General features: G+C 33.2%; 1 protein-coding gene across 3 annotated transcripts in view; it reads right to left on the bottom strand.

Annotated features, from left to right (window-relative positions):
• ETFA (electron transfer flavoprotein subunit alpha) overlaps window positions 1-24980 on the bottom strand; it is a 101366-nt gene that overhangs the window by 17374 nt on the left and 59012 nt on the right. Inside the window, exon 10 of one of the 3 annotated variants that reach the window (XM_063091043.1) lies at window positions 20058-20421. The exons of 1 other annotated variant lie outside the window; for it this stretch is intronic. In XM_063091043.1, the coding sequence (XP_062947113.1) occupies window positions 20371-20421 (51 nt within the window). In that variant the 3' untranslated portion in view covers window positions 20058-20370. Of the gene's footprint in view, window positions 1-20057; window positions 20427-24980 lie in introns of those variants that run through there. One more of the 3 variants, XM_063091044.1, reaches the window with a different exon arrangement.

Below are 24980 nucleotides of genomic sequence, written 5' to 3' on the forward strand. Positions count from 1 at the left end.
ATGATGGACATTTGGGCTGGTTCCAACTCTTGGCTATTGTAAAGAGTGCTGCGATGAACATTGGGGAACAGGTATACCTTCGACTTGATGAGTTCCATTCCTCTGTGTATATTCCCAGCAGTGGGATAGCTGGGTCGTATGGTAGATCTATCTGCAATTGTTTGAGGAACCTCCATACCATTTTCCATAGAGGCTGCACCATTTTGCAGTCCCACCAACAATGTATGAGAGTTCCTTTTTCTCTGCAACCTCACCAGCATTTATCGTTCAGAGTCTTTTGAATTTTAGCCATCCTAACTGGGGTGAGATGGTATCTCAGTGTGGTTTTGATTTGCATTTCCCGGATGCTGAGTGATGTTGAGCATTTTTTCATATGTCTGTTGGCCATTTGTATACACTTTAAAATAGTAACTATTACTATCTATATAGTCAAGGAAAGTTGTTACCAACATGATACAATTCTTGGGGGTAATGTATTGGGAAAATTTCTTTTCATTGATACCTTTCAGTTTCTTCTTTGCATTTAGTAGTAACCAAAAAGTTAGAATTTCTGCCCAACTTCCTAGATAGTGCTGGCCTAGGAAGTCAGGGTGAATTTCTTTAGAAATTTCTAACATAATCTTTGTTCAGGTACTAAGACATATCAAGTTGGTCATATAAAAAAATATATAAAGTTATGAGATATTTATATAGAATATCTCTGTTTTGGATTTAAAAATGGTGTTAAGCTGAAATCACAATGTGCAGGTAGGGGACAGCTTTCCCTTTAGCTTCTGTACTAAACTCCTCTGGAGAAGCAGGGCTATACCTCTTAGAATTCCAGGTTTCCTGCACAAGATTAAGGTAAAGCAGGAGTGATGTTAGTACATTCTTACTTTCTGAAGTTTATGATATAAACTCATAAATTCACTTTTTTCTGGAATTGGAACAGTAATTCTGCCTGTAGCAACTTCAGATCTGCTTTACTTTAAACAAAGTAGAATGAAGAGATTTAAACATTTACTTTTTTGTTTATATGAAATATGAATATGAGTGGAGTGGTTAAATCTGAAGCATTCAGAGAAGAAAAACCAAGCCAATACTGCTTCCTCTCTAAAAAATCAGTTTTTAAATTTCCTTTCTACCAATAGTCTCCATTCTAGGTAGAGTTGGTGAAAGAACATGAAGAACTACATTTCTTTAAAAGAAAGAAATTTAACAATACATCACATAAGAAGTTCTAACTAGAGTTCAAAGATCCAATGTTACATGCTCAAAGATACCCCTAGATCGCCTCAGCCAGAACAAGTTTTACAGGATGGCAAATGCTTTCTTAACCTGCTTTACTTAATAGACTACAGAGACATAACCTTAAACAGCAACTGTTACAGCTAAAACATAATACACTTACACAGGACAAATGCCAGGTTAGGAGTTAAATGAATTTATCATAGCAAATAATGAATGTCTCTAAGAAAAGTAGATTAACTGAACTATATTTTCTAATTACTGCAAGCCTCCTGTGCATTAATATTGCTATATTTCATCCTGCTGCTCCTTTAAAAGGCCAAACTATTTCCTCTTTGCCAAACTGTGCTTAAGACTCTTCTCTTTTTGGAAGAGGCCCCGAAACACAAAGCACAACTATCTGTGGCTCTTTTCTCAAACAGCTCTCTGCCTGTATTATGAAATTCTTATGCAGGATTCTGGCTGAGTTTTACATGAATGGAAGATTTTACTCACACTCTTGGTTTGAAGCTGAAATTATGTTCTATCCGTTCAACAATACCCCTGTACAATGACTAGCTCATGCTTTATCAGGATTCAAGACAGCATACTAATCATCACAGTTATATTTACTGTCTATGAGATGCCAGGAACCATGCTGTGCTTTATATACATTATCCCACTTAACTATGACACACAACTATATAGGGTGGAAATTATTCCCATTTTATAGAAGAGAAAGCAGACAGGCTTGCTGAGTCGTACAATGTTATACACACCTGGTAAGACAGGTTTCCCCCTCTCGCTTTACTGAGGTATATTTGAAAAGAAAAATTGTATATACTTAAGATGTACAATGTGATATTTTGATATACATATACATTGTGAAATGGTTATCACAATCTGGCTTATTAACATATCCATTACCTCACATACTTACTTCTTTCTGGTGACAGCACTTAAGACTTACTGTCTTAGCAAATTTTAAGTATACAATCCAGTATTAACTATCGTGACAATTCTGTATGCCACATCCTGCATAAGTGAAACTTTGTACACTTTGACAAACATCTCCCCCCACCCCTACCCCAACCCAGCCCCTGGCAACCACGACTCTACTCTATTAAAAGGCAGGCTTCTTAATCTAAGTCCATTGATTCTAAATTTAGTACTTTTTCTACTATACCACATATGACTCAATATTGTTACAGTACTGGTAATATGCTTTAATTGAAGTCATCAGTCTATAAAAACTCCAGTAAATATATCTATCTTGAGAAAAACCCCTAAAACAAGATGAGATCACATGAACAGTCAAGTTTGTATATTAAAAAACTACTGCTAATTTTAGCTAGCATTAGCTTTTACTCCATGTTACTAGAAGTATCAGTTTGTATATTAGCTCTGAATTCCTTATCATGAAAGACATAAACTACACCCTTTAGATTTATTTATTGCTGTGTCAACCACCTGCATGTCAACTAGAATGGCTCTAATGCAGACGCTCCACACACATGCACTAGCTGCAAAGCCATCAAGGAGACTGACTCACAGAGGAGGCAAGAGTCTGAAATTATTTCTTTTTGCTGTTGTTTGTTTGTTTTAATTTATGTAACCTGTACTGAAAACTAGCTGATACATTTTGGCTAAAGATTTTGACCTGGCTTTCAATGAAGTCAATATCTGGATCCAAATAACTGTTAAAGGGAAATGTCTAGAAGCAAAGCCAGAAAATTTATTGGGAAGAAAAAACAGCAATCTTTATCAAGCCTCTGAAGATCTTTCACACGAATGGACATTCCATGGCTCAGTTGACGGACTTGGTGCTTATCAGCCACAGAATATGTAGCTCAGGCTTTTTGGTCAAAGATTCTTTTAAATCCTAAATTCATCCTTATATATAGTTCCTCCATATTCTTTTTATCAGCCCACCTCTTCTCCTAGGAGGTACAGGAAACCAAGTAAATGTCATCTTCACAACTACCCTAGTTATAACATGCCCAAAGCAGATGGCAATTTATGCCACTAGCATATACTTCATTATGTATCTCACATTTCTTTGTTTAAAACATAAATTTAATAAGCCAGTTGCTCAAATACAAACCTAAACTTTTCTTTAAACAGGGACATTAACTAACCATATAGTGACATGCAATTCAAAAGTTTAAATGTAAACCAGAAAAAGTGAAATTTTAGCTCCTGACCTTTTAGTACTTTTTTAATTTGCAGATTTCAATTACATAGGATGTATAGGACCTGAAGAAAGATTTTTCTTCAGGGAATATTTTCACATTAAAACATAATTTTAATATTTAACTACTTTGCAGTTAAATGTTTTGCATCTTCCTAATTAGCTTCTATACTAATTCACAGATTTTCAATTGTGGGAAAATATACTTCAAATATACTTAGAATGAAGGGAAGTCAGACATATTATTATATACTTGGCTAAAATTATTCAGATGGTTAATTCACATTAAAATATTGGGTACATGACAACAAAATACTTGAATATATAACTGAATCTATTACAAAGCTCTGCATTTTATCAAGTCAAATAAAAAGTTTATTTGACTACCAAAATTTTTATCAGTGAGGTTCTTTAACAGATCCAAGTCAAAACATTCTAAATTCTACATATCTATGTAGAATTTTGCAGTTGTAAGGAACCTTTGAGATTATCTATGTGATCTCTTTATTTTATCAATGAAAAAATCAAAGAAACAGAGCCGTTACTTCTCATAGAACCCAGGTCTCCTGACTTCCAAGTAGTACTCTTTCCACTCACCAAGCTGCCTTTTTACTAAACTTACTAAGAGCTAGGTCACTGCTTACACATAGCCTTTCTTGACCTTTAATCTCATATTTTAAGTTAACTTCTACGTCAAGAAGCTCATGAGAGCTACAAAGCAACCAGAGAAAAACAGTTTGAAAGTTCCTCAAAAAGTTATATAAAGAACTAGAAGCAATTCTACTTCTAGGTATATACGCAAAAAAATTGACAACAGGGACTCAAATGGTTACTGGATACTTGTATGTGAATGTTTACAGCAGCATCATTCACTATAGCCAAAAGGTGGAAATAAAACAACCCAAGTGTCCATCAACAGATAAATGGATAAACAAAATGCTTATGGATTACTGGGATATTATTCAGCCATAAAAAGAAATGAAGTTCTGACACATGCTACAACATAGATGAAATCTGAAAACATGTTAAATGAAATAAGCCAGTCACAAAAAGACAAATATTGTATAATGCCCCTTTTATGAAATATCTAGAATAGGCAAGACAGAAAGTAAATCAGCAATTACCAGGGACTGAGGTAAAGTGTAATGAGGAGGAGCTACTGCTTAATGGGTGCAGAGTTTCTGTTTGTGGTGATGAAAAAATTTGGAAATACACAGTAGTGATGGTTGCACAACATTGTGAATATAACTAATTTCACTGAATTGCATACTTAAAAATGGTTAAAATGGAAAATTTTATACTGTGCCACAATAAAAAGTCATTAGAAAGTTCTCACCTTGACAGAAACCTTCACACAATTTCCCATCTTCAAAAAACTTAAACTATACAATCTTGTGATTTTGACAATTATCAAAATTAGTTCACATACAATAATAATAATAGGGGAAACCAGGAATAGGATTTATAAGAATTGTTTGCACTATCCCACTATTTTTCTGTAAATACAAAATTGTTCTAAATAATAGTTCATTAAAAAAAAAAAGCAGCCTAAGTTGGAACATTCAGCCTAAGTTGCACAAATACTCCTTTAAGCACCTCTAAAGTTATACGAATTGGAGTACAGATAATTATATGGAAAAAAGGTAATTCCAGTAAGAAAATAAATTTACTATGCATTCAAACTAACTAGAGATCCTCTAATCTTACTTTAAGGAAATGTAATACATTCCCCTGCCCCAAACACCATTTCCCGAAGTCCCTTCAGACTAAGTTTGGTTAATATTAATATGTAGTTAAATTAAGTTATTAAAATGTTCTTTATACATCTTAGTACTCATCTCTGGCCTTGAAGTGAACACAAGTATTGAATTACATATGCTAAATGACCAACTACTCATAGAATAAATATTTCCTTCTAGTACAGTGTCTTATATTCTTTGACATTCATGTGCATACTTAACACACCTGAAGCTATACATGAGAAAATAGTTTTTATGTGAAAGAACCAAAACTACAGTTAGAATAAGAATAGAAATTTAAAATCGTTTTATTCCTTTCAAGTTACCAACCAAGACAGCTACGACAAAGATTTGCTGTCTACTCTTATTGATTTCCATGCCAGCTGTTAAATTAGATTGACTATCTACAAGACATGTCAATTTATCATACCAGAGGCATGTTTTTAAACATTTACAGTATATATGTAAAAAAGAATTCAATAGACTCTCTGAAACTTAAAATGTTTAACGATATATAACAAAATAGTAAAAGTTAAAAAACTTTACTGATACTGGTCCTCTGGAATAAATGTTTAGACAAATCAGTCTAATAAAAATTAACTGAGAAAACAAACCAAAGTTATAATTAGAACTCCTAATTTTTGGTAATTAAGTTTTTAACTATTGCACAATCAAATAATTTCTACATGCAAACCACAGTTTATAAGTTCTACAACTTCTCCTTTGTCATTTTAAGCTTCACTGTAAGGGCTTTGATCATCACGCCATGTAATTACCTTTAAGATGCATGCTTAGAGTGTTTTTTGGACTGCAGGTCCATACAACATTTCTCTTTGTCCTCTTGGGAACAGAACATCAATTGCTTTCAGCTAAATGCACTCACATATGAATATTTTAGTACAATTTAATGCTTCTATACCAACCCCAAAGGAACAGAGAGCATCAATTTGTGAACACAGTTCTCTTGGAGTTAAAAGCCAAGCTAGATAATGCAGTATGAAAGCGGGTGTCAATCTTCAGCTTTTTAGCAAGTTAGAAAGGCAACCCATAAATTCAGTCCCAGCTGTATACAAATAACTCTGTAAAGTTTGTTCCTGCACAGACTTTCAAAACTAGTAAATTTTCAAAAGAGAACTCAGAAAAAATTTACTGTCTTGGTAAATCCTTCCAAAACTGCTTATTTATCTGGCAACTCTAAAGTGATTTCTATTCACTTAGTCTCAGAATTATAAATGAACAGCTGGTCTGTTAGAAAAATACCAAAATATAGACAAAGTAATCTATTCCCATTGAGAAGTTGCACTAAAAGAACACATTTCTTTGGCATTACATAACAGATTCATTAAAGGTTGCAATATGCTTATATGTTTGGATGGTTAAGAAGTGTAAGGCCAGCATCAACAACAGAGCTAATAGAAGGCAATTCAGAAATAAATATAAAATAGAAACTACCACCAAATATGCCAGACCTAAAAAGCCAAACTAATTAAATCCAAGTCATATCATAACTCTGCAACTCTATTAAGCTGAACAAACATTAACGTGCTAACAAAATCCAATGAGTCTATCAAACATCGGTTAAAGAAATAAGAATTCAATACCTGTTTGCAATTTCAAAACAACGACAACAGAAATCTCTTAGTAAACGAAGATTTATAAAAGTAACTGTAAAAATAGCTAATTCATAGCACTTACTACATGCCAGGAACAGTTTTAAGTGTTATATATATATTAACTCATTTAATCCTGTCATACACATATTAATTAATTTAATCTTTACAACTACTGAATGGTACAGAGAGGTTAAGTGATTTGTCCAAGGTTACACAAAAAGCAAGTGGTAACACTAAGAGCTGAGTCCAGGCAACCAGGCTAGAAAGTCTGGATTGCTAACTATTTTTAAAAATTATATGATACTGCCTATCGTGGGGAACTTTTAAAATCTGATAAAGGGTATCTACCAAAGATAGACAGCAAACATCATAGCTATGGTGAAACACTGGAAGAATTTCTTTGAAAATAAGGAACAAGGATGTTTATCATCACCATTTCTACTCAGCAATGTACAGAAAACCACAGCTAACACAATAAGAAAAGAAAATTAAACAAAGGCATACAACAAAATTTCATTATTTTCAGAAGACATGACTGTGTATGTACAACACCCAAGAGAATCTATAGATAAATTAATGAGCAATATGTAAATATCAATTGCATTCCTATATATCTACATATCTTTATTACAAAAATTATAAAACTAAAGTGGAAAAATAAAATCATGGTCATGGATAAAAGACCAAATATTGCAAAGATATCAACACTCTCCAAATTAATCCACACATCCATTGTTCCTCACTTGAAGAATTTTCACTATGGGATTATTTGTTTATCCTTTTTTAACCCTGGGGAGTCGCTATTTAAAAAAACAACTACCAGGAATTTACATGAGTGTATATTTATGGTGCTTATGAATCTGAGTTTGTCCACTCTACTCAGCAGTTGTATTTCAGCTATTTTCTTGACATGATCATATCTTATGCTCACATTGCATAACAGGGAGCAAAAGGACAACCATTTTGAGATTTTTTTCATGTCATTGCTTGATCTAAGACTTCAGACAATGGTTCACAGCCATCTATTTCTGGAGTCTCAGGAGCCAAGAAGAGAAAACTGTCCATCACTTCTTTGGATGTGCTCATGAGCCCCTTTGCTAGCTCCCTCCCATACAACTTGACTCACCACTAAACAGCAACTGTGATTAAAGCCCCTTCTCCCACCTCTTACCATCAAATCTCACTTGGGCAACTCTTCAATCAGTAAATTATTATTTCAAAAATGGCCTTGGTTATTAACTAAGAGTTATTTGTATTCATCCTGCATCGGTAACATATTTTCTCATTATTTATATTATGGTACTTGTTTGGAGCAGTGCAGAAAGAATATCTGATACTGTACAGTTATCACTGCATTTTGTCCAGAAACATACTATCAGGTTTAGTAAGTGTTAAATAATTAAGTAACTGCTTTTTTAAATGCTTTATATTTTTCAGAATATCTTGGGATTCTTATATAGGTGTTTAAGAAGATATTTGTAATTGGGGGGAAATTATTTGAGGTTTTGGATGAACTGGGAACCAGTTATTCATTCTCTTAACATAATAAAATATAGACTTGAGTTCTCTGAAGCTTCAGTATCTACACAGTTTCAGGAATAGACTAAATTTGAATAATGAGTTATATCTACATTTCCAATCAAAATCCAAACGTGGAGCTCAACAAACTAATTCTGAAGCTTCAGAGAAGGGCATAGAACCAAGAATAAGACAATTTTGGAGAAGAATCAAAAGGGTGGTATTTCCCACCCTGACAATTTTGTTATAAAGTTTTATTACTAATACAGTAATAAACAACTAACCAATAGGACACAATAGAGAGCCCAGAAATAGACCCATGCATATACATAAATTTGATATTTAAGAGGTGATGCGTAGACCAGTCAGGGAGAGAGGGAATGTGTAATAAATGTTGGTGAGAGAATTGACTACCACTTTGAAAAACAAATTGTCAAAATCTGGTAAAGGTAAAGATTCCTTATTACTGAGCAATTTCACTCCAAGGCATATTTCTCTAGTAAAACAAAACATGTAAGGAGACATAAGAATCTTTGGTAACATCATTTGTAAGCAAGAAATTATAGACTACCTAAAAAAAATATATATATATAGACATCCATTAATAGGAAATAGACATCCATTAATAGGAAAATGGATAAAGTATGATATATTCATATAATGGAATATCATACATCAATGAAACACAAATAAAAAAAAAAGCTACCTGCATTAACATGAATAAATCTCACAAATGTGAAATTAACCAAAAAAAAAGGGAAAAGAACACATACAGTATGATAGTATTGATATAAAGTTTTAAAATATATATACAAAATAATATTATACATCGAAGCTCCCCAACTTTTTTACGTCATGCACACAAAAAATGATAACATTTGTATAGTACACTGGGATAAATGAACACGGCTGGTAATAAGGCCTACTGTTTCAAAGGCTGAGAGGATCAACACCTGGCACACTTATAAATCATTCGTGGTATTCAAGTTGAAAAGCTCAGCTATATACTGTTTAGGGACTGTAGATAGGTAGCAAAAGTAAAAATGAAATGTAATGAAATAAGCGTCAAATTTTGGGTAATGTTTACTCTTGAGGAGAGAGAAAAATATGCATTCAACGAAGAGTACACAGGGGCTTTCAACTGTATTGTAATATTGTTTCTTAAATTTGGTGGTGAAAACATGAGTGTTTATCATTTCTACATAAATTTTACATACATTTATATATAATTTTTTTAAATAAAAAGAATGTAAATTAAAGAGAATAGTAAATGTAAGCTATTTTTTCAAGTGTAACCTAGCAAGAGAGGTGAAAGGGGTGGTAGCTAGTGAGGAAAAGAGGCTGCTGGGTAGACGAAGGGTTTTCTTTTTAAGGCTATAGAAAAGGAGCCAGTAAAGAAGGACAGACTGGCTCCAGAGGATGAGGGTAACTAACGGAACACAGTCCCAAGGAGGTAGGAAATGACAGGATCCAAAGGACAGGTAGAGATATTAGCATGAAATAAGAAAAGAATCATCTCTTTCTTTGATACATGTAGATAAGTTGGGTTTTTGCTTTATATTGTTTTGCTTTTGTAGAAAGTATAATAAGTTTTACTTGTTAAGTACAAGAAAAAGTCAGTATCTGAGAATAAGGGAGTGATACAATATAAGGAGTTTTAAAAATTGGTGACAACTTAAAATAAATGTAGTAGAAATACTAACAGAGGACAAAATCAAAATTCAGTTCATGTAGATATATCTGTGGAGAACTATCTGAGGCTATGCAATCCATTTTTTCTAGACAGATAGTTTCTGTGATGTACTCAAGGCTCTAGTCATTCTGCAGGGTGCAAAAGAGACTCAGAAAAATGAGAAAAGGGAGAGAGCCGAGCTAGCAGCACCTTAGGTAGACCACCCCGTTTCAACTCCACTTTTTTCTATTTTACATATGGGGCTCCCTAACAAAATTTCATCTGAAGAAGGGTTCCACAAATAAATCTCTAGAGTTTATCCTAGAATAAAGCCTGAACAGCAAACACAAAACCAGCAATTCCTGCCCCTCATGGAAATATACTAACTATTAAGCAATTGGCCTATGTAGAGGGACATTTTAAAAAGAGTCTTGTGAAACCATTGTCCTATTTACAGTAAAGGTATTATTGAGGATGTTAATCAATAGTGTCCTCTTTATAAGGACTCGAGGGATATGTATATCTCTCTGATCTTGATACCAAGCCAAATGATACCTCCCATGAGCAATTAGTTTATTTTTACCTTAGGGACACTGTAAATCAGGGTACTGATCTTGTTTCCCAATAGGAATTGGCTTCTAGAAAACCTAATGCCAAATTTGCAGCCCACATCTAGCAAATGGACTGGACCACACAGAATTTAATTTACTTAAAATCTCTCCCTTGGTTTCAACATATCTTTCCAAACTGTTTACCTTCCACATAAATTTTCTCAATACCACTCAAAATGCCACCCACCACCGAGAGACATAAGGCACAGTTTGGTTGCTACAGGTAGGGAGCTGGAGAATAGAAGCAAGAATATTGAGAGAGCCCCAACCTGAGGTCCAGGTGCAGAGGACCTGCCTAAGACTGAAGCTAAATAAGAACCGAGAGCCACCCTCACCACATCCATCAAACTAAAGGCCAAAGAGATGACAACTAAATGCAATTCTTGACCTTAAACTGAATTATGTATTGAGGGGAAAAATACTATGATGAATATTATTTAGGCTAAGTGATAAAATTGGAATATTCTATTAGAATACGGAAAATTGTAATTGGAATATGAACTGACAAAATTGGGATATTAAAAATAACTGCACTGTACTTTGGTTACATAAGAGAATATTTCTATTCTTAGGAAATAGACACTGAGGTATTTAGGTAGAGGTAAAGGGCCACAATGTTACTGTCAAAAAGTTCAGAAAAAATGTATATGTATATATGTACACGCACACACATCCATACACACACACTATTTTTTAATTTTTAACTTTCCTAAGTTTGAAACTATTTCCAAATAAAAAGTTAATTAAAAAACAAAGAGGAGTAGAAGTCTGTTACAATAGTAAGCCATGAACTGACCAGTGGTTTCTCATCACTGGGTCTGAATTCTTGCATGGACAGGAATCCACAAGCATACTAAAAATTGTTCCAAACAAATATGTTCAATACTCTTTCATATGTATGTGTAAATTATTGTGAATGACAAAAAAGAGCATTTAAAAGTATAACTAAATTCACAGCATCTTTTGGGTACTACATATTTTCTCAAAAAATTGATAATAAAAGTAGAATTATTATTTGTGAGAAAAACAAAATTTAGCTTTATGTGTCCCCTTACTTAAAGAAGTAACTTTTTACTACTTATTTTCAGAAAGAACAGTGGTGATGCTTTCCATAGCTATTACAAAATGGCAGCAAACAAAACAGTATATTCAAATAATATAAAGTTGAAAGGAAAGTGAATGGGGAAAAAAGATCAAGCTTTGAAAGATTCAAGAGGCTTCAATGATAGGGAAAACAAACCAAAATTAAATAAGGATAAGGGAAAGTACTGTGTTCAGCTTTAAAAACAAAGAAATACTTTATTACTAGACAAAGGAGACGTGGTTTAATAGGCAATTCAAATAGGGATAGGGTGGGGGGAGGGGAATTTTGGTAAAAGGCGAAAGATTTATACGATCTGAAGAGAAACCAGAGTATGGGGGAGGGGAATTTTGGATGTCCACAAGTGTTGCCAATAATGGGATATGACTGCCAAAAACCTAATGCAATATTAAGTAGCATTAATTAAGATATTATTTGGGGAAATACTTATCCAACTCTGCACTAGCCAGAGCATATATGAAGTAGTACATTCAATTCTGGGCCTCAGGACTCCTATTTATATGGCCCTGAGGGAATAGCTTCTATCAGACTAATCCTCCTTATGAGAACGATTGTAAAACCTGGTTAAAACACAGATGACAACTGTTTAAATACATTGGAGATCAACCTATACAGGCAGCATTTGAGGAGTCCAAATTCTGTAGAGAAGGAGGCACATTGAGATGAGCCCAGCATATATCTCCACTTTTTCTCTTGGCGTCTTTGCAGATTCCCCACAGGGAGAAAAGCCAATCAGAAAACAGCTACTTTGGATAGAAACCTGCAGTACTGGTCGAATAAACACAAAGAAGACGGAATTTGTGGCTGCCACATCAGCTGGAAAGTGAGGAAAAAATTCCAGAGAGGAGAGAACCAAGGAGGGAGAACCACAAACTCTGAATATAAACTCCACTCAAAACTCTGGCTGATCCCTGCATTAGGCATGTATGAGGTGAACTCTAAACCACCTAGCCAGGACTAAAAGAACTGAATAGAGGAGACAGAGTTTGGAGTTTGAGTTCAGCCAAGTGAACTGCCTGCTAAAACAAAAATTAATAGTCTTAACAGGAATATAACAATCCATAATCTCAACAGCATATTATTCAATGTCTCTACAATATAATCTAAAAGTACTAGACCAATGATTCTCAAAATATGGTCTGTATATCTCTGAGAGCCCCAAGACCCTTCAAGGGGTCTGCAAGGTCAAAACTATTTTCATAGTAACACTAAGATGTTTTTGCCCTTTTTTCTCTCATTCTCTCACAAGTGTACAGTAGAGCTTTCCAGAGGCTACATGATTTTTGAGGAAAACATCACTCTGATATAATGTATGCACCTGTATTTTTATATTTCCTAAAAATTTTTAAGGTTTTAGGTATTAATATGCGTGTGTAACAAGATCAACTCCATTTGTTCTCAGTACACTACAGCAGTTTGAGCTCTTATAATTAACTGCTATAATTTCTGTAACCTCATTACTATCCAATAAATCAATATACTTGAAATCCCAAAGATTTCCTTGTGCCTACAAGGAAACACACAAAAAACCACTTTGTCGTCTTCTATGGCAATAAAACTTACAATTTTTTTGAAAACTTTTAATACAAGTACATTTTTGAATTTCTCTAAAACTATCATTTTAGATTCTGATAATATTTACACTAAAATAGAGAACTCAATTTCTCACTTCACAACTGCATACTGAAAAAGATGAAACTGATAACAGAGTTCTCTAACTTATGGAAAAGAGAAATCTACTCTAAAAAATACTGTGTAAAATTATATAAATAACAAGTGAAAATACAATGAAAGTTACCTTTCTCTTAGCTTTACAGATGTTAATAATTTACCTTACTGTATCTTATACAAGGGAAGTGATTGCCATTTTGAAAACAATCATTCACAGTGCAGAGAAAAAAAAATTAGATTTTATTTTAAATATAGATGTGACGAGTTTAAAAGCCAAAAGCTATTTATTTCATACTAGAAAAGAAAGTCACCGAAGCACCTCAAGTTACTGAATTTCATTGGCTAGAGAAGCATTGTTGCTGAATGCCTGTTAGATGAAAAAGAAGTAAAAGAAACTATGACACAGCCACATTCCTATGGTACAGTAACTTGGTAAATGAAAGGTTCAACTGTAAATATAAATATAATTAATATATCATCTGCAAAACTGTACTTTTGCCTAATAGAAAAATCTACAGACAAGGTTGAGTTTGCTGCTTTACTTGTATGTGTCCAGTGTCAACCAACTAATCATTGAAGAATTCTTTTATGTGAATGCTTGATGACAAACACAAGTCATGCTGAAACATGGTTTACCTTGGAAAGACCGTACTGACATTTGAACTGATGATGTGAAAACAACAGTGGGTTAAACTGCTGCTCCCTTAGCATGAATCAAGGCAGTGTCATTAAAGTGTGCTAGTCATCATTGCATTCTTCATGGCCACATACCCACAGTTAAAAAAAAAAAAAGAAGCCAGCTTCACATAAGAATGTCCTTGCTGAAACAGTAAGAATTATTACATATATCTTTAATAATCTGTGTGACAAATTATGAAGTATGCAGAAAGCACTTCTACTGCATACAAAAGCACAATGATTGTCTTGAGGAAAGCACTGTGATAGTTCTGAATCAGCTACTTTTTTTGTGAAACATCATTTTTACTATAAAGAACAACTGACAGACATTTGTGCTTTTGGCAGACATTTTACTGAAAATGAACTGAGCTTGTCAATTCTGAGAAAACAACTGAAAGTACTTGTTGTCAAGGACAAAACTTGAGCTTAATTTTAAGTGAGAATTAGAATTTTAAGAAACATATCCATTACTATTAGCTTTAGAGATTCTTCTAACAAGATGAGTGGTGATACGAAGGAATGTGATTTGCTGATACTGATAAAAATGTCAACATTTGGGAGATCTGCATAACTCAGTAAACCATTACTTTCTAAATGAACAATGCATGATGTTACAAAATGGTAAAAGATCCATTCAAAGTACAATATGGACCAATGAATTTTAATGTAAGAGTATGAACATTTCATTGATACAGTTTCAGATTCCACACTGCAAACAACCTTTAAGAAACTACTATCTGTCAAGTTTTGGTGTAGTGTAAGAGAAGAATATTCACAATTACCTAAACAGGCTACTAAAATATTCCCTTCTTTTCCAACTATCTACCTGTGTGAAACTGGATCTTCTTCACATTCTTCAATCAAACCAACATGAAACAACACACTGGGAGAAGAAATTAGAATCTAGCATTCTTCTACTGAGCCAGACATCAGACCAAAAATATAAAATAATACTACTATTCTCATTAAATTTCTCTTTATTTTGAATGACACAATTATTCTCATAAAAATGTTATTTATATAACAAATGGTTTTATTATGGTTATTTTCAAATGAATTAGTAAATATTTAAATTTTTTCTCAGTTTTAATTTCTAATGCAGTAAATATCAATAACATAAACAAAAAGCTCTTTGGGAAGTCCCAATACTTTTTTAAAGTAAAGGGTCCTATGATAAAAAATTTGAGAACTATAGTACTACATACATGATGAAAGAGGAAAATGTGAAAATATAATCAAAGGAGACCAGTCCTGAAATGACCCAGATTTGGGAATTAATACACAAGGATTTTAAAGCAGCTATTATATCTGTGGTCAAGACTGTAAAAGAAAAGATATTTGTAATGATTGAACAAATAAGAAATCTCAACAGAGAAATAAAAATTGTAAACAACTAAATGCAAATCTAGAGCTGGAAAATACAAAGCCTAAAACAAGAAAGTCTCAAGATGGGTTTAACACCAAATTAGAAATTATGGAAGAGTCAAGGACCTTGAATATAGACCAGAAGAAGATATCTAATCTGAAGAACAGAGAGAAAAAAGAGAAAAAACAACAAAAACTTCAGTAACCTGTGAAAGAATATCAAAATATCTAAAATATGTGTAACTGAAGTCCCAGAATGAAAGCAGAGAAAAATATGGGGTAGAAAAAATAGTTACACAAAACTTCCTAAATATGGCAAAAGGCATACATTTACAGATTTAAGAAGCTCACTGTCCCAAGCAGGATAAACACAAAGAAATAAACCCTAGGTACATCATAATCAAACTTTGAAAAATCAAAGATAAAAATAAAAATTTGAAAACACAAAAAATTACACACAGAGGAACAATACAAATAATGGTTGAGTTCTCATTAGAAACCTGGATACCAGAAGACAATGAACAACATATTCAAAGTGCTGGGGGAAAATAAACCTGAAATTCTTTATGTGAGAAAATATGTTTTAAGAATGAGGGTGTAACGAAGATACTTTCAGATTAGTGAAATCAGAATTCATTACAATCATGCCAGTACTGCAAGAAACAAAGGAAGTTCTTCAGACTGGAAGGAAATGAAACCAGAAGGAAACTCAAACCTTCAGATGGAATGAAGGCTACTAGAAATGCTAAATATGTGGGGGTAAATATGAAAGAGTTCTAATTTTCATACCTTAATTTATTTAAAATACACATAAATGTATTTTAATATGCTTAATGTAAGAATTATAACATTTTATGGTGAGCCATACAGATGTAATACAGATGACAAGTATAGCATGAAGTTTAGCCATAAATAGAACTATATAGTTCCAAGATTCTCAAGTTTTATATGAAGTAATACAACATTAACTTTATCTAGACTGTTAAAAGTTAAATATATACACTGTAATTCCAAAAGAAATCACTAAAAAACAAAATAATGCAAAGAGGTATAGCTAGAAATCCAATAAAGAAATTAAAAATATTCAATTGGTCTAAAATAAGGCAGGAAAACAGAGAAACAAAACAAGTAAACAAACAAAAACAGAAGGGATAGGGTTCAAATCTCCATCTCAGTCAGCCGCCAAAAAAAAACCAAAACAAAAACAAAAAACAGATGGGACAACCAGGATGCAAAGATAAAAATGACAGAATTAAATCCAATCATAGCTCTCTAAGCTTAGGAGATGAAGATGAAAGTCTGAAATGCCAAGGTGGCTAGAGTTTGCAAGACAGAACACTGGAGAGGAGAGAGCTCCACTAAGATAGAGCACCAGGGACCTGCAGAAGGTCCCCTCAGGCCTTAACTGAGTACTCAGCATATGGGTATAAGGAAAATACTCAAGGCCAGGAAAAGAACCTCTAGGAAAGAACCACCGGTAAAGGACAGAAGGAACAATCCCCAGGGTTCACAGACCCAGAAGTAGTTCATATTCTCTCACCAACCAGAGTGGAAAACTTTATAATTCATGAAACATTATGCAGAGTACTCAAAAGGGTACTGCCTTAGTAGAGGGGAAAAGTTAGTCCTAAATTAAAGGAAGCTGCTCTGTTCCCACATATTAAAGTTTAAAAGCAAAATCCAAAACACTCAAACTGTTTCCAAGTAATTTCCACTGCATCCCAGAACAAAAGCTCAAGAATATTTACAGGAATACAAAAATATCCAGCATCCAGCAAGGTAGAATTCACAGTGTCTGGCTCCCTATAAAAAATTATCAGGTATGCAAAGATACAGTAAAATATGATGTATAATGAGAAGAAAATTCAATCAACATCAATCCCAAAATAACAAAGATGAAAGGATTATCAAAGAGAGATATTAAAAGTTATGATAACTATATTCTAGATGCTGAAGAAGGTAGAGAAAAGATTTAAAATGTTAGGTAGAGACATGGAAAATATAAAAAGACCCAAATCAAACTTCTAAAGACAAAAACTACAATATCTGAGATAAAAAATATACTTGATAAAATTAACACCAGATTAGACACTGCAGAAAAAAAAGGTTAGTGACTTGAAGACTTGAAGATATGGAAAACAAACAAAGTCTATGCAAAATGAGAGAAAAAAGAAACAGGAGGGAAAAATGGACAAAGCACTGGTGAGTTCTGGGACAACTTTAGGAGACCTAATGTATGTGTGATTGGAGCAGAAAAACTATTTGAAGAAATAATGACCAAATAATTTTCAAATTTGATGAAAATTATAAACCCACAGATCTAAGAAGCTTAACAAACCCCAAGAATAGACAATATGAAGAAAACTACAAAAAGGCAAATCATAATCCAATTGTTAAAGAGTGGTAAAAGAGATCTTAAAAGCAGTCAGAGAAAAATATAAATGTATTAAAAGCTCCAGTCAAAAAGCAAGGATTGTCAGAATGGATAAAAAAGTAAGACTCAACTATATGCTACCTATAAGAAATACATTTTAAATATAAAGAAAGAGATACACGGAAAGAGAAAGGATAGAAAAAGTACACTATACAAACAGTAAGCATAAGAAATCTGAAGTGTCTTTATTAATATCGGACAAAGTAGACTTCAAGGCAAAGAGTAATACCAAAGATAAAGAGGGACATTACATAATGATGAAAGGATCAATTTATTAGGAAGACAGAACAATGATGAATGTATAAGTGCCCAGTAAGAGAGTTTCAAAATACATCAAGCAAAAACTGACATAACTCAAGTGAAAATAGACAAATCCACAATCATTGTTGGAGACTTTTAATACCTTTCCCCAGTAATTAACAGAACTAGACCAAAAAATTCAGTAAGGGCATAAAAGGTGTAGAGTAGGGGTGAGCAACTTTCTCTATAAAGGTTAGATAGTAAATATTTTCAGTTTTGTGGGCCACAGAGTGTCTCTGTTGTAACTATTTGACTCTTACGTAATGGAGCAAGAGCAGCCATAGATAAATAAGGATATGAATGAGCATGGCTGTATTCCAATAAAACTTTACGTGTGAGAACAGGCAGCAGTCCAGATTTGGCCTGGTGACCTAACATTTATAGAACATTACACTCAATAACCACAGAATATATATTCTTTTCAAGTACACATGGTATGTTAACCAAGATAGAGCATATGTTGGGCCATAAAATGTCTCAATAAATTTTAATACTGAAATACTACAAAATATTTTCTCTGAGCACCATGAAATTAACCTACAAATCAATAACAGAAAGATATATAAGAAAAACTACAAATATCTAGAAATTTCTAAACTAGAAAATACTTTGAAATGAACAATAAAAATATATCAAAATCTGCAATATGCAGCTAAAGGAGGAATTAGAGAAAAATGTATAGCTTTAATATTTATATTTAAAAACAAGGAAAAATTCAAAATTAATGAGGTGAAGTTCTAATTTAAGAGCAAGGTAAACCTAATGTAATTAGAAGGAAGGAAATATTGGGTAAAAATCAATAAAATGGAAAACATTAAAAAAGTTAAAAGTTGATTCACTGTTGCTACAGCTGCTCTGGAAAACAGTCTGATAGCTCCTCAAAATGTTAAACATAGACTTACTATATGACCCAGCAATTCCACTATTAGAAATACAGACAAAAGAAACAAAAACATACCTCCACACAAAAACTTGTACACAAATGTTCACAGCAACATTGTTCATGATAGATAAGAAGTAAAAACAACCCAAATGTCCATCAAATGATGAATGGACAAATAAAATGTGGTATATCCACACAATGGAATACTATTTGGCAATAAAAAGGAATGCTACAACATGGATGAACCTTGAATACATGCTAAATGAAAGAAGCCAGTCATAAAATACCAAACATTATATGATTCCACTTATATGAAATGTTCAGAATAGGCAAATCTGTATAGAAAGGAAGATTAGCAGTTGCCTAGGACTTGGGGAATTGGGAAGAAAGTAACTGCGGGGTTTCCTTTTGGGATGATGAAAATATTCTAAAACTGACTGAAATGATTATTGCACAACTTTGTGAATATTCTAAAAGCCACTGAATTAAACTATAAATGGGTGAATTATATGTTATGTGACTTACATTTCAATAAAGCTGGCATTTTTAAAAGTTGGATCATTGAAAATATTTTTTAAAATTTTTATGAATTCCTAGCTAGACTGTTGAAGAGGGGAGAACAAAAAAAGAAAAGACACAAACTACTATGCCAATATCATAAATGAAAAAGGGGCTATCACTTCAGATCTTATAGACAATAAAAGGAAAATAATGCAATATTACAACCAACTTTATTCAATACATTTGACAACTTAGAAGAAATGGATCAATTCCTTTAAATACACCATTAGCAAAACTGACTCAAAATAAAATAGAAAATCTAAACAGCCCTAAATCTATTAAGTAAATTGAGTTCATTGTCAAATACTCCAACAAAGAAAACTCTAAGACCAAATGGCTGCACTAATAAACTCTATAAAATATTTAAGAAGAAAAAAATAACACCACGTTTACACAAACTCATTCAGAAAATAAAGCAGGAAGGAACATCTTCCAATCTGTTTTATGAAACCAGCATGTTTATACCAAAACTAGACAAAGATATTAAAAAAAAAAAATTTCAGAATATCTTGTCAAAAACAGACCCAAAATTCTTAATAGAATATCAGTAAATCAAAACCAGCAGTATATTAAAAGAATAACATATCATGATCAAGTAGGGCTTATTGCAGTAATCCAAGGTGGTTTAACATCCAAAAACCAAACAATGTAACTCACCATATTAACAGAATAGAGAATAAAAACCATATAATCATTTCAACAGATGCAGAAAACATCTGACAAAATTCAACATACATTCATGGTAAAAACTCTCAGTAAATCAGGAACAGAAGGGATGTTCTCCAAATTGATACCACTGAGAAAATAAATGGGCTGGCCAGTTAGCTCAGTTGGTTAGAGCATGGTGCTGATAACAGAAACATCCAGAGTTCGATCCCTGTACTGACCAGCCACCAAAAAAAAAAAAAAAAAAAAAAAAGTCAAAAAGAAGATTGGGAGAAGATATCTGTAAAACATATATCTAACAAGAAATTCATACCAGACCATATTAAAAATGTCTACATCTCAATAATAAAAACAAGCAATCTAGTAAAAAAGGGCAAAAGCTTTGGACACTTCATAAAGAAGTTATTTGAATGACCAATAATACGACAGTGTTCATAATCATTAGATAACAAGGCAATGCAAATTAAAACCACGGTAAAGTACCACTACACATCCAAAAGAATGGCTAAAACGCCAAATGCTGGTGAAAATGAGGAGAAACTGAAACCCACATACATAGTAGGAGAGTAAAATTGTACAACTACGGGGGAAAAAATTACCTAGAAAGGGGTATCAGAGTCCAAGCAGGGTGGGGAGAATATCTATATAGGAGGGCTGCCAGTGCACAATGTTAGAGCCTGAGTGGGGCAAGGAGGGAATCTATGCAAGGTAGGGTATTGGCAGGGTCCAGGTGTTTTACCAAAGAGGAAAAGGCATTACAAATAGGAGAAAACTAGAAATGACTCTGTGGTATTGGGCTGGAATTGGCAATATCAGTGTAAACTCATGGTTTTCAATACATAGAGATTGCTACAGAAATATAGATGTAAATGTGTTTGTGTATATAAATATGTATGTACAGTCGTCTCTCAGTATCCATGGAGGATTAGTACCAGGAACTGGCAGAAACCAAAATCTGCAGATGCTCAAGTCTCTTATATAAAATGGCACAATATTTGCATATAACCAGCACACATCCTCCAATATACTTTGTGTGTGTGTGTGTAAATGTGGTGATTTTTTAGTTATTTCTATTCTATATAGCTTAATTGTTCTAAATTCTGAATTTAGTTAACATAATAAAGTAATGATTTATACATCTAGGGCAAATAATATGAGACATTATCAGCAAAATTATTCAAGGAAAGTTCATAAGGTGTTCTGATAACAGTAATATATTGATAAAAATTTATTTTTTATATATTTATTGAAACATAGTTGATTATACATATCTGTTGGGTACAGTGTTGAATATCAATAACTGTGTGCTATATGTGATGCTCAAGTCAGGATAATTAGTATATTCAACATTATACAATGTAATCAATTTTCGTGGCCCTTTACCAATTCCTCCCTTACCCATCTCCCTCTCCCCCTTTCCCATCTCTGGTAACCTCAGTTCCGTTCTCTCCTGTTGAAAGTTCACAATGTATTACTGTGATTCTTGTTATCTTTCTTTTTTTATTAATTTGTTTATTTTTTTTAGCCCCCACTTATGAGTGAGGATATGTGGTATTTCTCTTTCTGTGCCTAGCTTATTTCACTTAACATAATTTTCTCTAAGTTCACCCATGTTGCTGAGAATGATGGTATTTCATTCTTTCTTATGGCATAGTATTCCATTATGTCAATATACAACATTTTTCTTATCCAGTTATCCAACGACGGACCTTTAGGTTGGTTCTAACTCTTGGCTATTGTAAAAACACTGCAATAAACATGGGAGTACAGGTATCCCTTCAACATGATGATTTCCATTCCTGTGGCTATATAACCAGCAGTGGAAATGCTGGATTGTATGGGAGTTCTATCTGTAGCTGTGTGAGGAGCCTCCATACCATTTTCCATAATGGCTTCACCCATTTACTTTATCACCACCAGTGCAGGAGGGTTCCCCTTTCTCTGCATCCTTGCCAGTATTTGCTATTCTCTGTCTTTTTGATAATAGCCAGTATACCTGGGGTGAGATGATACCTCATGGTCGTTTTGATTTGCATTTCCTGTATACTTTAAATCACTTCAAGATTACTTATAACACCTAATTCCATGTAAATGCTGTTTAAATAGTTGTTATACCTTATTGTTTTTATTTGTATTTTTTTAACTGTTGTTATTTTTTAATGGTTTTATTAAAAAATATTTTTGATCTGTGACTGGTTGAATTTGCAGGTGTCGAGTCCACAGATACGGAAGGCCAACTGCAGGTGTATTTGCCTATACATAGATAACCTATGCATACTCCCTAGCTTTTTCCCTGAGATGTCTTCAGAACAGCACATCCCAACAACAATGAACTGTTCTATTTAATTTCCTTAAAAAAAATTTCAATAGTTCTACAATCATAAGAGTAGTTTAAGTAAAGTTGATTGTATGACATCTATTTCCAATAAAGGAAAGGATGCCACCAGTTACTCCCTGCCACTCTACTATTCTATTTAATAACCATAAGTGCTTCCGTTCAGTCAGAATAAATAAAAGTTTGTCTGCCACCTCAGTGTATATCTGAGTTTCTTGTAGAAGCGCTTTTGATTAGGAAGGTTATAGTCTGCTGATCTTCTGTAAATTCAGGCCTGAAAATGCCTACTCATGTAAAATTAGACAAGCAAGATTTCCACAAGTACCAGACCTAATTAAATGCCATGGAAGGCTAAAGCTCATTTGCTCAATAAATCTCCTCTTATAGCCTGAATGATGTAGTGTGATAAGCAAAAAGGTCACACATGGTGTGATTTAACTTATGAATAGTTGTCATTTTAAAGTTTTGAAATCTTTGAAATATGCTGAAAAACACAAAATGTGTTAACTGTAAGACAAAACAGAGAATCCTTAAATCAGCAAGAGAAAAGTGTCAAGTCACCTATAAGGGAGCCTGCATCATAATACCATCAGACTTATCAACAGAAACTCTACAGGCCAAAAAAAAATATATAGAATGATATATTCAAAATACTAAAAGAAAAAATGGTCAGCCAAGAATACTATACCCAGCAAGGCTATCACTCCAAAATTAGGGAGAAATAGTGTATTTCCCAGACAAACAAAAACTGTGGGAGTTCACCACCACATGACCAGCCCTGAAAGGAATACTTAAAGGATCCTGCATCTGGAATCCAAAAAACAATAATCACTACCACCAATACAAAAGAAAGAACAAAACCCACTGTTACAACAAAAATGCAAACAAGAAAGAGAAAGAAATTAAAATTTAAAACCTCAAAAAACCAACAATCATCAAAGACAGACAATAAAAAGGGAAAAAAGGAACAAAATATATTTGAAACATCCAAACAAAACTCAAAAAATGCCAGAAATAAGACAATATCTTTCAATAACAACCTTAAATGTAAGTGGATTAAACTCCCCATTTGAAAGACATAGACTCACTGATTAGATTAAAAACCTATACCCAACTACATGCTGTCTTCAAGAGACTCACCTCACCAGTAAAGTCACACAGACTAATAGTGAAGCAATGAAAAAAGATATACCAAGCAAATGGAAACCCCAAATGAGCAGTAGTAGCTATTCTTACATTGGATAAAATAGACTTTAAACCAAAATCATAAAAAGAGAAAAAGGATACTATATAAGGACAAACAGACCTGCCCTGCAAGAAGACATAAAAATCATAGATATCATAAATATATATGTACTCAACACTGGAGCACCTAAATATACAAAGCAAATACTAGTAGGCCTAAAGAAAGAGATAGGCCCAAATATAATAATAGTAGGGGACCTGAACGCCCCTCTCTCAACACTAGACAGATCATCTCGGCAACAAATCAACAGAGAAGTACAGGATTTAAACTTCACTTTAGACCAACTGGACCTGGTAGATATCTACAGAACATTACATCCAAAAACTACAGATTATGCATTCTTCTCATCAGCACATGGAGCATTCTCCAGGACAGACCACATGTTAGGTCACAAATCAACTCTCAAAAAATGTTTAAAAATTGAAATCATTTCAAGTATCTTCTCAGACAACAACAAATTGAAACTAGAAATCAATAACAAGCAAAACTCTGGAAACTATACAAATACATGGGAATTAAACAACATGCCCCTGAATGACCTATGTGTCCAAGAAGAAATTAAACAGGAAATCAAAAAATGTCTTGAAACTAATGAAAATAAAGACACATCATACTAAATCTGTGGGATACTGCAAAAGCAGTAGTAAGAAGAAAGCTTATTGCAGTAAACACATTGAAAGAATAAAAACATTTCAAATAAACAACCTACCATTACACTTCAAAGAACTAGAAAAACAAGAATAATCTAATCCCCAAAATAGTAGATAGAAAGAAATAATTAAGATCGTAGCAGAACTCAATGAAATAGAGACCTAAAAGGATGATACAAAAGATCAATGAAACAAAAACTTGGATTTTTGAGAACATAAACAAAATAGACAAACTGTTAGCTAGGCTAACTAAAAAAGAACAGAGAAGACCCAAATAACAAATATCAGAAATGAAGAAGGAGACATGACAACTAATACTGCAGAAATACAAAGAATCATTAGAGAGTATTATAAACAACTATACACCAATGAATCTGAAAACCTGGAGGAAATGGATAAATTTTTGGACACATACAAACTACAAAGACTGAACCAAGAGAGAAACAGAAAACCTGAATAGACCAATAATAATAAGCAATAAAACTGAAGCAGTAATCAGCAGCCTCCTAACAAAGAAAGTCCAGGATCAGATGGCTTTA

Source organism: Cynocephalus volans, chromosome 3 (genome assembly GCF_027409185.1).
Source record: "Cynocephalus volans isolate mCynVol1 chromosome 3, mCynVol1.pri, whole genome shotgun sequence".
Taxonomy (NCBI): domain Eukaryota; kingdom Metazoa; phylum Chordata; class Mammalia; order Dermoptera; family Cynocephalidae; genus Cynocephalus; species Cynocephalus volans.